Source organism: Gasterosteus aculeatus, chromosome 1 (genome assembly GCF_964276395.1).
Source record: "Gasterosteus aculeatus chromosome 1, fGasAcu3.hap1.1, whole genome shotgun sequence".
NCBI lineage: Eukaryota > Metazoa > Chordata > Actinopteri > Perciformes > Gasterosteidae > Gasterosteus > Gasterosteus aculeatus.
In genome coordinates, this window is record NC_135688.1 from 1,099,756 (window position 1) to 1,116,226 (window position 16,471).

At 48.0% G+C, this 16,471-nt stretch overlaps 2 protein-coding genes across 25 annotated transcripts in view; one reads left to right on the plus strand and one right to left on the minus strand.

Moving 5' to 3' along the window:
• The first annotated feature begins 638 nt into the window (after window positions 1-638).
• LOC120813528 (pleckstrin homology-like domain family B member 1) overlaps window positions 639-16,471 on the plus strand; it is a 44,277-nt gene continuing 28,444 nt past the window's right edge. For 20 of the 24 annotated variants that reach the window (XM_040169415.2, XM_040169453.2, XM_040169573.2 and 17 more), the window contains exons 1-5: window positions 6,696-6,800; window positions 10,845-11,011; window positions 11,812-11,913; window positions 12,918-13,041; window positions 13,431-13,601. In XM_040169415.2, the coding sequence (XP_040025349.2) occupies window positions 10,982-11,011; window positions 11,812-11,913; window positions 12,918-13,041; window positions 13,431-13,601 (427 nt within the window). In that variant the 5' untranslated portion in view covers window positions 6,696-6,800; window positions 10,845-10,981. Of the gene's footprint in view, window positions 792-6,620; window positions 6,801-10,844; window positions 11,012-11,811; window positions 11,914-12,917; window positions 13,042-13,430; window positions 13,602-16,471 lie in introns of those variants that run through there. The other 4 variants (XM_040169425.2, XM_078106358.1, XM_040169511.2 and 1 more) reach the window with 3 other exon arrangements.
• Window positions 12,962-16,319, minus strand: LOC120815016 (pleckstrin homology-like domain family B member 1). The gene is made up of 4 exons (XM_078104635.1): window positions 16,296-16,319; window positions 15,374-15,649; window positions 14,829-14,913; window positions 12,962-13,101 (listed from the first exon to the last, which is right to left on the minus strand). The coding sequence occupies exons 1-3, from the start codon at window positions 16,317-16,319 to the stop codon at window positions 14,872-14,874; spliced, it is 342 nt and encodes a 113-aa protein (XP_077960761.1). The 3' UTR covers window positions 12,962-13,101; window positions 14,829-14,871.

The following is a 16,471-nucleotide window of genomic DNA, read 5'->3' on the forward strand; positions in this document are numbered from 1 at the left end:
TTCGTCTACAACCAAAAAAACGAGACAAACTGACAACTTTTTACTCTGTTAATCCCGTTTGTTTTTTGCCTATAAAACCAAAAATACGACGCGTAGCCGCTAAAACCGCAAGTAAGTCGATTTTCACAGTAAGAATCAACGCAATGGAACGTCTGCTAAGCCAGCGGTTACCATGGTAACAGGAGAAAAGTTCATTAACGTAGATAAATAATCCTGGTCCGACCGGATGTGTTAGCAGCAGGTTCACTACACGTAACGCGGGAGTTAGTTTGTCTCGTTTTTTGGTTCTAAACGAAAGACGAGAAAACAGACGCCCACTATCGTTTTTGATTTAAGAGCAGAGTGATTTTCTCATAGACCTCTATGCGACCAGAGGAGTCGCCCCCTGCTGGTCAGGAGAGAGAATGCAACTTACACACACGAAGCTTTGCTTCACTCTTTGGATGCTTTAGTATTTTTCTAAACCTTTAAAGGAGGAAACCAGCTGGTCTGAGGACGCTTCGCCTCGACAGATGGTTGAATGCTGAGATGAAGAGGGGGGTCTATAAAGGGTCAGACGAGGGGAGCTTACCAGCGGCCACATAAGGACTGATCGTTGTTGCTGGAGGGAGGAGCAGGAGGAGCAGGAGGAGGTGGGCTGGGGGGGGTGGGCTTGTTTTGGGGATGAATGAGCCGCTGCTTATCGGTGAGTCGGCTCTCAGAGGAGAGGAGGACTCAGTGGGCACAGCGAGGCCGGACGGCAGTCTGGAGAAGTTCTGGGAACAATCATGCTGAAGAAAGTGAGATTCAAGGTAGGACTCAAGGATCCAGATACCAGAGCAGCTTGTGTGATCCACGCAGCGCGCTCGCTGTTACTCTACTTATTACTCCGCTCACAACTGTCTTTTTCTAGAGAAGAAGAAATCTTGAAAGCTGCTCTTCTTTTACATTTGGCTCTTTCCCGTGGTTTGTTGCTTCCTCCGGTTTTTAAACTCCGGCAAACAGGATGTGAGTTATTTTCCTTCAGAGAAACACGTCATGTTTATGTATATATGTATATATATATATATGTATATGTATATATATATATACATATATGTGTATGATAATTTGGTTGGAAGCGGTTGGTTCAAAGCGACTGGACGTTGGTTCAAAGGGGATCTGCAGCCGGTGACACCGAGGTGATAATTAGAGATTCTCTGAAGGGTTGTGAGAGGCCTGTTGTTGTTTATTGTGTCTCTGCCTCTTCATCTCGGCCTTGTTGTTGATCCACCGCTTTAAAGGGCCGATGACGACAACAGGAAATAAGATCAATTAACACAGAAACGGTTCCAAAAAACTGAGAACACGGTGATACTCAAGTTGCATTAAGGTTGAAAAACATTGTTTCATTGTCGGTTGTTTTCTCCATTAATCGAGTGTTTGGTTTGTTAAATGACATATAATGTGAGATGATTGCCTCAAATGTTCACAGTCAAAGAACAGTAAAAAAAAAAACTGAAAATATTTACATTTAGGAAGCTGCAATCACAATTCTGATGCTTTCTTTAAAAATAAATATCACCAACTGATTAATCAATTATCAGTTGCCAATTCACTTATCAGTTGACAACAAATGGATTAACAGCTTCACTCGTGTGTGTGTGTGTGTGTGTGTGTGTGTGTGTGTGTTAGTAGAGACGAGTCTTTGAGGGGAACCGAGGCAATAAAACTACAGCTGAAGAGGAGGAATTAGAATTGTTGGCTAAACCTTTTTTAAATAATGTCCTCACTTCAAAAGAATTGTTTTTTGTGGCTGGTAAAATTGTTTTTGTTGCGGCAGTTTCGAGTAGTAAATGACTGCATATATATATATATATATATATATATATATATATATATATATGAAATATCAAGTCAGAGCTTCATGTGTTAAAGCTGCATTCTGTGTAGTGACCAGCAGGGGGCGACTCCTCTGCTCCCATAGACGTCTATGAGGAAATGACTCTACTTCTCTGTAGTGACCAGCAGGGGGCGACTCCTCTGCTCCCATAGACGTCTATAAGGAAATGACTCTACTTCTCTCTTGATTTATTCCCTCAGTAAACATTGTAAACATGAGTTTATGGTCTCAGTCTCTAGTTTCAAGTCTTGTTCAATACAGCATGATGTTCATTTAGTGACTGATGGTCCATTTAGAGTCAAACAGACCATAAAGCAGGGGACACTTTAGGGCGGGGCTACACGCTGATTGACAGGTCTCTGCCAGAGACGTATACGCCGTCCTCCTCAGTCCAGATATGGTCACTTCCTCTTCGTTAGTTGCAAAAAACAAAATGGCTACAAGACGAACGACCAGACTCAGAAGTCCCGCCTTTAAAACATCCACAAACTAAGGAGACGCGCAAACGTCCACTTCCTGTTTCTTCTGTTTGTAAAAAAACACAAAACGCGTTTCCATTCATTGTCGTTGAAGCTGCAAAATCTTCCACACGTTGTACTTTACAACGTCACTGGTTCCAGACGCCCACCCGGACGTGTGCATTTCATTATGTCACCGTAGACGTGTCAGCCGACACACTGTTGCCGTGTGGTTGCCGTGGCAACTGCCGCCATGGCACTCTGTCAGGTGAGATGCCGAGCGACCCGGAGGGTCATCCACAGTCGTTTCATGGTGCTCAACACCATCGCCTGTTGGTGCCAGCTGTCCCAGAGGTCACACCTTTCCTGGGAAGATGGTTAAAGAGGAAGAGGGGGAGCGAAGGTGAGAAAGCAACCGAGCTTTATAACACATTATAAACTCTACACACAGTCTCACTGCAGAAACCGACAGTTAACTCAATGTCCCCCTTGACCCGCCTGCATCCAGAGCAGAGACAGACGCTGAGAGGACAGAGACATTCTGTGTCCTCATGGGGAATTTCCTCCGTGAGGATCGAATCCTCTGGATCCTCTGTTTGGGTTCCTCTCGTCACACCGAGCCGCTACGGCAGGTTCACTTCACTTTACAGGATCCTGTCAAATTCAACAGAAAAGACAAATATATATATATGTATATTTATGTATATATATGTATATTTATATATATATATTTATCAATAAGATCTCTGTTGGCCTCTAAATCCAGTGCGTTATTAAGTATTTAACATGAACCCGTATGGTTCCGATCACCCGGAGCAGCAGTAGATGGCGCCGGGGTTCTGCTCTCCGGGTCCGACGCCACCGTGAAGAGAAAAGCCCCGAGCCAAACTCTCGTAATCCCCCCCCACCAAAAGGCCGTTGTCTTGAAGAGGGGGGAGCGCCATGAAGGCGGAGCGTGACACCGACAGCGACGTGGAAGTTATTGTGGCGGCATTAAGCGGCGTTTGTTTTCTGTGGCGGTGCATTGTGGGCCCACAACAGCTTCTTGCAGAAAACCCCCGGGGGGGCTTTCGGGGCAACATGTAGGAGTCTGATCCAGCGCCTGTCAACACATCCTGGCAGAGAAAAGAACAGAAAATGATGACCCATTTCCTTTAAAACCCTCCCGCCCCCCCACCTCCCCCACCTCCCCCACCGGGCCCTCAATCGCTCTGTAATTGAGTTTCCGCCTGACGTCCAAGTGTCTTCTTTTCGTCCCCTCGTTGCCGGAGTGAGACACTCCAATCGTCTCCGGGGATCAAGTCCACGCTTTGATGTTCATAATGAGCGCTTCCTCAGGCGCCGCCGTGTGCTTCTATAAGGACGAGAGGATTTCAGCGGGTACGTGGGTGCTGGGGGGGCAGAGCCAAATATGCTTTTCATTAAAGATGAAAGGAGCGAAAGAGCTTTTTTACTGTTTCTGATGTGTGTGTGTGTGTGGGGAAGCGTACCTTTGACCTTTAAGTGATTGGCGGTCACCGGGAGGCCGGCCCACGCCGTGCTTCCTGTGTTTACTGCGTCCAGACGGACTCGTATAAACGTGCATTGGTGTATCCGCTGCGCGCACATTGAAGCTGTCAGGCACAAACAGCCGAGTGGAAGTGAGCTGGAGGCCCCTCAAGTTAGCACTGTTAGCGCTGTTAGCCGCCGGGCAGGAGAGCGCGGCTGTGGAGACCAGCGCCGTAAAACGGAGACGCTAGTTAGCGTGCTAACTGATCAGCCGTCCGCCACGGAGCGCAAAGCGGAGCGCCAAGCGATTAGGCCTTCAAGGGGCGCGACCCCCTGAGACGCATCCACAACAATACGCCATCATTTACTAACAGAAAGGGTCTAGTAGCGTGTGTATTCTACCCAAGTAAAATAGGTCTGTTTAGATGTAAATAAAGTTTGTCCCTCATTGACCCCGATTAAGGGCTCCTGACAAAGCAAATCCAGAAAGGAGTAAGCAGCAAGAAAGAGGAGTTTTTAAAGATCTGAGTGGGAATCGACTTATAATTAGCAAGCTAGTTAGCAGCTGCCTGATGGTTAGCGCCTTTGTTTCTTAGTTGCAAACCTAAATGCTAAATCTGTTAGCATCTTTCGTGGTCACAGGAGAGCGTGGGTGAAACATCGCGCTGTCGCAGCGTCACTCGTCGCTGCCGGACCTCCTCAGGTCGCGGCCAAGTTGCCACGGCGATACGCATTAAAGATGGCCGCCGCTCTCGCCTTCCCGCCCACATGTTCAAATGACCCAGAGGCCTGTTTATTAGAGCGGACTCCGTGCCGAGGGGTGAGCATGAGGGATCAGGTGGCTCAGAGTAACAGAAGCTTCAGTGTGAGGAGATAAATGCCCCCCTGCCCCCCCCCCCCCCCCCCCCCCCCCGATACCCCCCCACTGTACCGCCGTCTTTCTTCACCACCTCGTTTACCTTCTGCTCTCCACATTGCTGAACAACGCAGCATTTCTTCCACCCGAAAGAATGAAGGCCTTGTGTCCCCTCGTGTCGGGGCGAGGCCGACCGGACCGGGCGCGTGTTTAAGGTGTGTGTGTGTGTGTGTGTGTGTGTGTGGTGTGTGTGTGTGTGTGTGAGAGGGTTAGCACTAAAGAGAGAGAGTGTGACAGAGTGAGCGGTAAAGGGAGAGTGAGCGAGAGCAGCCAGACAGTGTGTGTCAGCAGCCACATGGCTTTAGGTCAGTGTGTGTGTGTGTTATGACAGCGACAGACTGTGTGTGTGTGTGTGTGTGTGTGTCTGTGAGCACAACCACCACTATTGGTCAATAAATAAATGCTGAACTCATGACATCATCGTTTCATGATCGGTAGCTGATTGGTCGTCGGGTTCCATGTTGTTGTTTTCATGCTTTTATTGTGATAATCCAAGAAGGCGCTCGGTAGATGAACTAATAATGGAGCTTAATTAAAGAGCAGCAGGTGCTGATGTTTAGTCTTCGTCCCTGGTGGGATCCGGAGCTTGTGTCCCCCCCCCGGAGGTGGAGGTTGTCCTTCGCTTATCAGCCGCAGACACAACTGGTGCAGCCGCTCGCGATGCTTTTCTACCGACTGAGAGAAGTCGTTTTTATGTTCCACCGCGTTCTGAGAGCAATAAACATCCTTTATTGCTGCTTCAAGACCTCATTTGTTGAGTTTAGTCTTTAAAGTGGCATCAGCTGCTTCTCAGTTTACAGCGCTTGTTCTTTTCTCAAAATACAACTAAAATACCTTTTAATATTCTCGGCTATATTTATTAAATTAAAATGATTTTGATATTCCTTCATTTGTTAAATGATATTTGTGTCTTCAAAAAGCAAATCTCTTAGTTGAGAGAAGACTTTTGCAAAATACTTTTGCAAATATTTATTGCTCCAAGCTGCAGCCGACCTTGTGACCTTGACGGTGATCTTGCAGGTGGATGTTCTGCTTTAGAAGCTGGACGTCTCGGTGCATCACGGCGGGTTGTAGAGTGAAAACACCTCATGAGCATCAATGTCATTTCACTTCATTCTAACGTGACGCCATTCGACCGCGATTCAGAGGCCACGTCTGCTGATGGAGGAGGAAGGAGTGAGAAAGATAGAGCGCCGCTTACTGACTGACTACACTTTGTTAATCACACACACAGCAACACACACACACACACACAAACAAAGCAGGCAGCCAATCAGAGTGCGTTTTATCTGCAGATTGGGATGTGACCTTTTGTAGATTGTCTTTGTCTTTGGATTGATAACGTAGTAATTCTGCACACACACACACACACACACACACACACACACTGGCTGTTTTGGTGGAAAATGTGTGCGCTGACTGATGTTTGTGTCATAGACTATAAAGGAAACTTGATCTTCATTGAAGAGATTTGGCAAAATTCGTCAAGATCATAAAAACAGGATATAAATAGAAAATGTGATGATATAAATAAAAATATGGAGTACAACTAAATATGAATGGAAATATTATCTTTAAAAAGTTAATTAAAAGCTACTGCGTGGAACGTTTTATAGGTCACCAACATCAAGTTTTTCAAATTAAAATGACTAATACGAAAATGTCAGACTAGGAGGACATTTAGACAGAAATAAATAATCTCCCAACAGAAGAAATCCGAGTGACCTTTTCCATCCTGATAACAAGAGAATGTGTGTATTCAGTAGTGACATGATGCAGCTTTTCCTTCTGGAAGTAGTGAGTGTTTCCAGACTTAATGAGGCTGAATGAGAACACACACACACACAGACACACACACACACACACACAGACACACACACAGGTCTGCTCTTTGGACCAGTTTCCATGACTCAGAGGGGTATCCCACGCTGCCTCCTCCCCCGTCACGCCCTCCTCTCGTGGTTTAACAGCGTTCATTCCGACACGGCGAGGAGCCGCTCTGCTCTCTGGGAGAAGGTCTCTGGGTGGATTTTAAAGCTCTGGATGAGAGCTGAGCAGGAGAGGGAGAGAAAGCCGGGTGAGTGACACTGGGAACGTGTGCCGATGATGTTGAGATCTGCGAGGCCACATCAGCGTTTCGTTAATGCCGCTCGTCTGATCAGATGTTTGATTTATTTCATATTTATTAAGACTGTTTCATGTCAAAACATTGAGAAGCTCCTACAACATTATAAATGTTTAGGTTTAGTCATGTGTACTTGTTTACCCAAAGCAGCCTATTCAAATTTTAGGAATAAAAAGATAAATGAATGTCTTCTGTATAATAAGGGGCTTATGCTTGTGTTAGGAAGATCATAATTTATATCTTTATATCCATGTGAACATCTGTACTTATCACAAACATTTTACAGATTCCTGTGAACACGTCACGGTAACATCATAATGTTCTCCTGTTCACTGAGCAGAGCTTGAACGCATCATCGTGTAACTGAAGTGAACCTCTGTTGGTTCGCTGGTCTCCATTAGCGGTGCGGCTAACGCTACCAGCTCCTCCTCCTACACACCGATTGGTTGTTTACGATGCCGCGCGGTCACAGATCAGAAACGAGAAACACATCCGTCTCTGATCGACGATCAATGATTCGGCGCAACATTCACTGGTTGTGTGAAGCTGAAGGCGTCGTGCGGTCCGGTTTCCAGCGGCAGGCCGGCGGCGTTCCCGCTCCTCCTCCAGAGGATTACTGCTGTTGAAAGAGCCTCTTTGTCCAGCGCCGGGCTGGAATGTCTGTCCACGTCTTTCAAAGCTCTGAGCCAAAAGTCAACGGGAACCGCTGAGCACTGGGACGCCACATTCCCAGTGAGCCTCTCGCACTGGTTCCCCCCTTTAGTCCCACTGGTGGAATTAAAACCGTTACTCTCGATGCTGTGTTGCAAGCGCCGCGGCGGCGCGCTCAAAGGTTCTGCTCTGGAAGCAGAACCATCGTCATCATTCTGTGGTGCAGAACAACAGTTCTGAAGTTCCTGTTATTATTTCTTTGGTAAGAATTGGAAATAGATCAGAGATGGACGGCACCAAGTAAACTTACGGCACCGTTGGCACCGTTAGCACTGTTAGCACCGTTAGCACCGTTAGCTCCATATCGAGAGTGGCGATCCTCTTTAAGGAGTTTAAATATCTGCATGCTCCTAAATAAACGTTACATAAACCAACTCAACTAAACTATTTAGAGAAAAACAAAACCTTCTGAGAAAGTTTGGAGACTTTCGTTCTTCTGCTTCGGACACTTGAAGCACCTTTAAGCTGCTCACCTCCGTCTCCTGGAGTATTTGTTGGAGAGACTTGCCCTCGTTTGTTGTGAGTTTGTGTCTAATCTTCAAAAGACGGATATTCAGTGGCGTAAACCTGCTGCACAGCAGACATGTGGAGAGTTGAGCTGATGGCAAAGATCTGGGACCGGACGTACGGATATTCCATCATCGCTCCCGGAGCGGTTGAGTCACCTCGGCCCCGAGGCGCCGCCGCTTGTCAGCGCTGTGGACTTCTTTCCTGGAGGCGCTGAGGTGTAATTTCTAAGGTCACCGGAGACGATAATCTAGTAATGAAAGACTCTGTGATCCTCTGAAGTGCTGCGCTGCAGCTTCACGCGTCTCTTTCAATAACAAACACGCCGCACAGGCTCGTCTGTAAAGGCCGCTGGTGTTTCCTCCGTGCAAAGTCACCCAGGATCATATTTGTCACGCGTTTCTTCTGTTAAGTCATACTTTTCTAGGCTTTTGCTGCTAGAAATGAAAAAAGACTAAAAGGGTCATTTCCTTTTGAATCCCGGTAGCGGGACGCTCACAATTCTTTAGTCTTCATAATAATAACAAGTCTTTATTGTATCAGTGAAATCATGGCCGGATGTAGCTTCAGTAGCTAGCTTAGCATCCCAACAGAGTGGGCTTACGAGCCAGCAAGCTAACTAGCCGACGATTTAAGGTTTCGTTTGGATTTCATGTATCTAGTTTAACAACTCAGCTAGCTTGTTCATGGACCGCTGGCTAGTTAGCGGGCTAGTTAATTCCACCATGCTTTAGTGTTACACTGGTTACAGATGAGGAAGATAAGAACGACAATCGGCACATTCACAACAAACAAAAGCAATAAAAGCCTTAGACATTTTTTATTGGTGAAATAAAAGATTCACTTGTGCAAAGCCCATAAACAGTTGTGTTTGTTGTCCCCGAGGAAGATTGTCTGCTGCGTCTCGTCTCCTTCCACTGTAATGTGTGTGTGTGTGTGTGTGTGTGTGTGTGTGTGTGTGTGTGTGTGTGTGAGACGGGGCAGCTGGTGCGTTTAGCTGCCAGCGTCTCTCCGGGTTTCGTGTCAGAATAATGAATCCGGGTCTCCTCCCCATCGCACGCTTCCCGCCGTGCGCAGCAAAGCATTTAAACGTCAGGCGCTCTGGTTTTTGCAAAGCATTTAAAGATGCAAATGTTAGCTTGATATTAGGAAGTAAAGATTCCCTACGATATGGAAACGTCACAACCATCAAATAAAATGTGATTCATGTGTAATAATTAAAATATATAAACATAAAAACAATAAAACGCTGGTAAAACCCTCGATTAATTGATTTTCTGTAATGCCCTGTCTTTCCTTACGGGGTGGAAACTCAGAGTCTCTCTGTAAGACACGAAGGCGCTTCGGGCGTCCTTCCAGGCGGCGTTATTTACTCTGCCTCCTCTTTTTTTTATCTTAATCCGTTGGCCCGTCATAAAGCAGCCAGGTGTGTTTGCCAGGAGGTTTGGGACACACCTGCAGGCCGACGCTTCCTCGCCCCCCCCTCCGCTCGACGTCTTCCTCCTCCCACGGGTTATTTTGAGTAAAAGGCTTCATGAGGGTCGTTAGCCGACCTGCTGGAGCCAATGACGTCATGAAGAGGAACTCTATGGAAATAGAACATCTGATGGAGGTCTATAGAGGATCAGGACTACAGTGGGACTGGTTCATGATCCTATATTATGAAGGACTAAACTGTTTGAGGCTCCATTCCTCTGCTTCCACATTCCTGATTATCTCCACATCCTGTGAGACGGCCTCTCGCCCTTTAAACGAGAACCTCGTTGGTCCTAGAGGACAAAGCGGTGGAAGTGGTCTATTCCACGTCGTCCCGCCGGACCGCTGAAGCCTCCTCCCGCCCTCCACAAACCCGCCCGTGAAGATCCCTCACGTGTGAGATCCACGCCGGGCCCACAGGAAACAACGCCGGCCTTTCTGCCCTGGCGTGGGGGGAGGGGTGGGGGGACTGGGGGGAGAAATGGACTTCTTTGTCCGTCCATCGAGTTTCTGGATCTGAGAGAAAGGAAAAGCTGCTCACGTCCTCCACCAGCCTCACCAAGACAAAACTGCTAAAGTACACAAAGTGGAGGTCAATGGGTCTAACAAATCCAGGAAGCCATTTGTTCCTTAATGTGAAAAGAGAAATCAACATGAATATTTTTGTTACGTAGCTTCACTTCAGGAAAACCACTGATTTTATACTTTTCTCCAGTTTTTCTCCATCAAGATGTTCTCCAAACTTCAAGACATTGAATACATACACGTAAATACACGACACAAATGAGGAGTAGGTTTTAATGAGCGTTGCTCCGTTAGCTCCGTTAGCTCCGTTAGCTAAAAGCTGCTTGCTCAGCCGTCGCCATGTTGAGAGCCTCATGGAGTCAATGGACCTTTTTAGGCGTCATTTACACCTTTTCTTGAGAACTAATCTACTCATAATTAAAATAAGTACCAAGTACTCCCTTTAGTAGTGTTGTTGTTATGAGAAGACAAACACGACGCACTTGTTGCAGATTGACCTCAGTACGATTCGCTGAGCTTTTAATGTGTTTGTGCAGATAATGATGGTTTCATTTATGCTGGTATTGTGGTGCAGTCAGAGAGCCCAGCCTTCCTCTTTCTCCACTTTTATTCTCAGCTTTATTTTTGTCAAACGTCCGTCACCACTCTCTCTTCCTCCCTTCCTCTTTTGTCCCCCTCCTCCTCCTCCTCCTCCCCCTCTTCCTCCTCCTCCTCCTCCTCCTCCTCCTCCTCCTCCTCCTCCTCCTCGGGTCGTCACACACGTCTGTTTGCTGCCAGGCAGGAATGCAGGTCTTAGTGTAGCAGCAAGCAGCAACAGGTCGGCCTCCTGAACGGGAGTCAGGGGAGAGGACTCTGCAGAGGCTGAGATCAGGACGGAGCGAGGACCTCCGAGGTGTCCTCATTCTGGGCAGGTCATGGAGACGCTGCCGGACACCTGGAGGAAGGTAATCATTGCGACCTCCTTGAGAAGCTGGAGAATGGGACCTGAGGAGCAAGAACTTGTTTTTATTCTCCGGCCGATGGCTTAGTGACTTGCGGTTTGCAGGCCGTCCTTCAGCGGGACGCCATGAGCGTCCCGCTGAAGGACGGAGCATCACAAGCACCTTTTGGGCAAACGGCTGCGTGTACTCTGGTTCTCGGTGATCTGATGGAGGCTTCTCTGACACGACCTGCTCACATGGAGACCCGGCTCGGACCCGGCTACACAACAAACACACACACACACAGACGCACACACACACACACACACACAGGCGTGGAATATGTATTTATAGCTCTTTGTTCAGTGCCTGATGGAAATACCCCAAAAATGAGTAAGAAGGGAGGAATGTGTGTGTGTGTGTGTGTGTGTGTGTGTGTGTGTGTGTCTGTGTGTGTGTGTGTGTGTGGGTGAGGGGGGTTTAGAGCTCAGCCAAGGTGGCGGATTTCCAGTGAATGTGTGAACTACAGAGGGATTTAACTGTGTGCGTTTTAAGCGTGTCACTTCCTCAGTGTGTTGCTAAACACTGTCTACCATCTGTTTTTGTGTGTGTGTGTGTGTGTGTGTGTGTGTGTGTGTGTGTGTGTGTGCGCGCGCTGACGGCATGAATCACACACACACACTGTCTCAGTGTGTATCAGAGTGAAAATACCACGAAATACGGGAACATTTCTGACCATGAAAACACAAAACGCACAACATCTGGACGTCACCCACGGCGGCCGTTGCTCTCCTCTAATGTGATGATGTCACTTCCTCTCGCAGGATCTTTATGTGTCTCAGGGAGCCGTGGACAGCTCAGTGGACATGGACCGCCTGAACAGGAACATGCCCGAGTGTGGACTGCAGACCCACCAGGTGTTAAAGGTGAGTGGGGGGGCGGGGCCTAGACTGTAGACAGGAAGTGGGCGGAATCACCCTTTGGTTTGTGGACGGCCTTTCTGAAGCCCTTAAATTCCTTGAATATTGATTAATAAGAACCTCCCGTTTCTCCAAAAGTCCTGAGGTGCAAAACCGAGCCGGCCGTGATGATGTCATCGTCCGTCCCGCGGCCAATCGAAGCCTTGGATCGTGCTCACACAGCTTTTAGTTATCGACAAGAAAATGACATATTTTGTATCCCGTCGCTCCCAGCGAGCCGCCAGCTGTCACTCAACATCACGTGTTGTGTTCTGGCAGTTGTTTATTGATTCATAATCACATTCAGAGTTGTCAACAAGTAAAACTCTAAAAACATGATTTGACTGACAGGACGGACGCAGGAGACTTGAACCTTCAAATGAAGGCTGCGATATGTGAAGTAAGATAATCTCGTATTTAGAGTCTAGTCTTTTAGTTTGTTGTGTATTATTGAGCCTCGTAGTAGTAATAATAATAATAATGATGATGATGATGGTGATGGGAGGAAGTGCTCAAGAACCTTCACGTTGACCCACAGACTCAACATCTTTATTTCCAGTAGAAGCTCAACAGGAGAATAATAAAGAATAAATATGACAATGATTAAAAACTAGCAGAGACTTTTCCTCATTTCCCATTAAGAAGAAGATTAAAAAGCTCAATTGTCTCCGTGTCTCCGTGTCCATCACTGAAACGCCTTGCAGGAGGTTTCTTAATTGCGGAGCGCTGTTGCCATGGCGACGCCCCTCCTCGCTGTGCAGAGAACTCTGCAGCGCTTTAGGCATGGGGGGGGGTCAGAATAGAGAGACATAATAGAGTCGGCGAGCGAGACATCGACTCATCCACGGCACACTAATCACACGCTAATCACATGCCGATCAGATGTCAATCACACGTATCACATCAGATGATTGTGGAAAAAAAAGTCCCATCCAAAAATCTAATTTTGTTTATGACCTTTGACCTTTCAGAGCACTGCGCTGGACCTGATCGAGAGCGGGAAAGGACTGAAGTTCCAGGCAGAGCGCCCCCACCTGGTCAGTCTGGGTAGTGGACGCCTCAGCACCGCCATCACCCTGCTGCCCCTCCCCGAGGGTGAGACACGCTGACTTTAGTCCTGATCCAGACTCTGCGTCTCTGCTGCTGCATGTGGGTCTGTAGGGAGATTGAGTCATTGTGTGTGAGTCATTGTGTGTGTGTGTGTGTGTGTGTAATGGATCTCCAGTATCTTCCCCGGACTCTAGATCTCTTTTACCTGGAATCTTGGTGTGGCTCCTCCCCCTTTTACGTCTCTTGTCCTCTGTGCTGTGAATTGACCTAAGTGACCTTTCCAGACTTTATTTGTAGCGGCCCCTGCTGGGACCCCCCCCCACCCCCCCCCCGCTCAGAGACCTCTCATTGATATGATGGTGTCTCATTATTAGGTATTATTGAACCTCATCAGACGTTAACCCCCCCACTACCCCCCCCCCCCCCCCTCACAGGACGGACCACACTGGGTCACGGCAACATGGACATCAGCATCCAGGGCCCCGGAGTGGAGGCCCAGCACTGCTACATCGACAACAGGTCAAAGGTCATCACGCTGCACCCCTGTGGGAACCTCTGCAGCGTGGACGGGCTGCAGGTCTCACAGCCGGTCCGCCTGTCTCAAGGTAGGACCGGGTCTCACACACTGTCCCGTCTCACACACTGTCCCGTTTCACACACTGTCCTGTCTCACACACTGTCCCGTCTCACACACTGCCCCGTCTCACACACTGCCCCGTCTCACACACTGTCCCGTCTCACACACTGTCCTGTCTCACACACTGTCCTGTCTCACACACTGTCCCGTCTCACACACTGCCCCGTCTCACACACTGCCCCGTCTCACACACTGTCCCGTCTCACACACTGCCCCGTCTCACACACTGTCTTGTCTCACACACTGTCCCGTCTCACACACTGTCCTGTCTCACACACTGTCCTGTCTCACTCTGCACTTCGATTGCTGTTTTCTCCAACGTTTAAAACAACGTTACATGAGACTTGGTGGTGGTAACGAGGTAACGAGGTAATGAGGTAACGAGGTAATGAGGTAACAAGGTAACGAGGTAACAAGGCAACAAGGTAACGAGGTAACGAGGTAACAAGGTAACGAGGTAACGGGGTAACGAGGTAACGGGGTAACGGGGTAACGAGGGGACAGAACAGAGGGAGATCCGGTGTATTTCCCTCCTGGTGGATCTGAAACGACCCACATGGGTTTGGAGCAAGAGGTCGGAGGCCTTGATACAGTTGCATAAAACGTACAAATAAGAAAGTATGAGGGTGACGTCCTGAGAAGGAGCCGCCTGTGATTCCTTCACACCTTCAGAGGAGACAGGAAGTCGTGGGGCAGCGAGTTTTAGGCGCCAGCTTTAAAACCGAGTTAATGAGGGTACATTTTAGTTTTATTATCGACATTTCATTATTATAATAAACGTCTTCATCTTATAGTTTATTATTATAATTATTCGTTATGGTTCGTTTGATCATCATAATGTATTATATAGTGTAGGTAATGATTATAATAATAATTTTTACATTTCAGAACAATTTTTTAAAGAGTGAATTAAAAAAATTAATTTGATTCCAGTTGATGATTTTAGTATTTTATTCACATTGAGGATAATTAGGTAATAGTTTTGAAGTCTTTGAGTTTACGTGTAGCTGCTAATGAGCACCATGTCAAACTGCACCCTTAAAGAAGAGATTTCCTTTTATACGACATAAAATAGTAGAAGTTGTGTCAGCTAAGGAGGCGGAGCTTGAGTCACACAGGAAGCAGAACTGTGTCACGACAACATTCCATGGTGGGACGTGAATGAGTTAAAGGGACACAACTCATCTTTACTCACAGGAAGTGAACTCCCTCTGCTGCCGTGTCATCGCCCCGTGATGTCATCGCCCCGTGATGTCATCGCCCCTTTGGTGCTGTTTCACCTGTGGACAGTAGTAAAGTGTGCGTCCATCATTGCGTCTTGTGGGGGAAAATATGTGTGTAACCACGACGCATCCGGCAGAGAGTCAGACGCTCTGGCTGTTTAGCAGACGGGGACGTGGTTGTCATGACGTCACCTCACTGGTTTGTGGACTGATGTCATGTAAAGTCGAGTTTGGAGATGTAGCAGTCGCCATGTTGGCTTTCTCTCATCCAATAAATGAAGTAGTAGTAGACGTAGTGACGTCGTGCCGCCGTCTCTCGTAGAGACCTGTCACTCGGCGCAAAAAGCAGAAAACCACTGAGCAGAGCACTTATCCCATGATGCATTGCGTGGTGCAGTCTGTGGTGCACAGAGCGTTTTAGAGCTGCATTAACCAACGGTCCCTGAAGGCCCCGGTACGAAGCGCAGACTCAGCAGAAGCACATGCTGCTTAGAGCCGGCGAGCGGGGGCCTCTGACCTGTCCGTCTTTGGCGTGCAGCACCGACGTCCTCACCTCCTGATGGGTGCTCTCCGTACTGCTGCACTCCTCCTTCAGGTTCTCCTCGTCGCTCTCCCGCTGCCTCTGCAGGAGGTGCAGCCCCCCCGCCGCGGAGGAGGCGGGGCCTCCAATGGCGTTGTTGTTGGACGGCCCGCCGGGGAAACCGGTGCTACCGGAGGGCAGAGGGTCGCAGGAGGTCTCTCCCTTGTTGTACTCGGCACACAGGTGGAGGATCGTCTCCAAACGCTGTCTCTCCTGAGGACGCACGGCGTCTCTGGGTTATTGATCAATCAATCGAACTCTCTCCTGTTTTGCGGACGTTATGAAGACTTAAGTTTGTCATTTTTCTGTAGCGGTCTTGTTTCTTTTCAACTAATGAACAGGAAGTGACCGTATAAGGACTAGGGACCTGTCAATCAGCATGTAGCCCCGCCCATTTGACTCTAAATGGACCATGATTTACTAAATAAACATTATGCTGTATTGAAGAAGACTTGAAACTAGAGACTGAGACCATAAACTCATGTTTACAATGTTTACTGAGGGAATAAATCAAGAGAGAAGTAATTTCCTCATAGACGTCTATGGGAGCAGAGGAGTCGCCCCCTGCTGGTCACTACAGAGAAGTAGAGTCATTTCCTCATAGACGTCTATGGGAGCAGAGGAGTCGCCCCCTGCTGGTCACTACACAGAATGCAGCTTTATAATATGAAGCAGTGACTAATCTGAACGTCGTCACTGTGTAGAAACAAAAACAAAAACAAATTCAAAAATTACTAACAGCCCACAATTGAAAAAATTGAAACCCGTGAACCACCCGGGTCGCCTGTCAGCGTTGACCCGTCTGTTGCTTACCTGGTATTCCAGGTAACCCGAGCAGGGACACGGCGTCTATTTATACCGGCCCCTTCCTCCCCAGACGCATCCCGCTCCGGCCCCGGGGGGCTCAGCGAGTCTCGGGGGGGTAAACCAGAGTTCAGGTGTCACGATCCCGGAGGAGCAGAAACAGGAAGCTGCTGGTTGTGCAACACTGGAGACGGTGCAGTGCAGGCGATGAATAGACGCGGCGAGGACGCG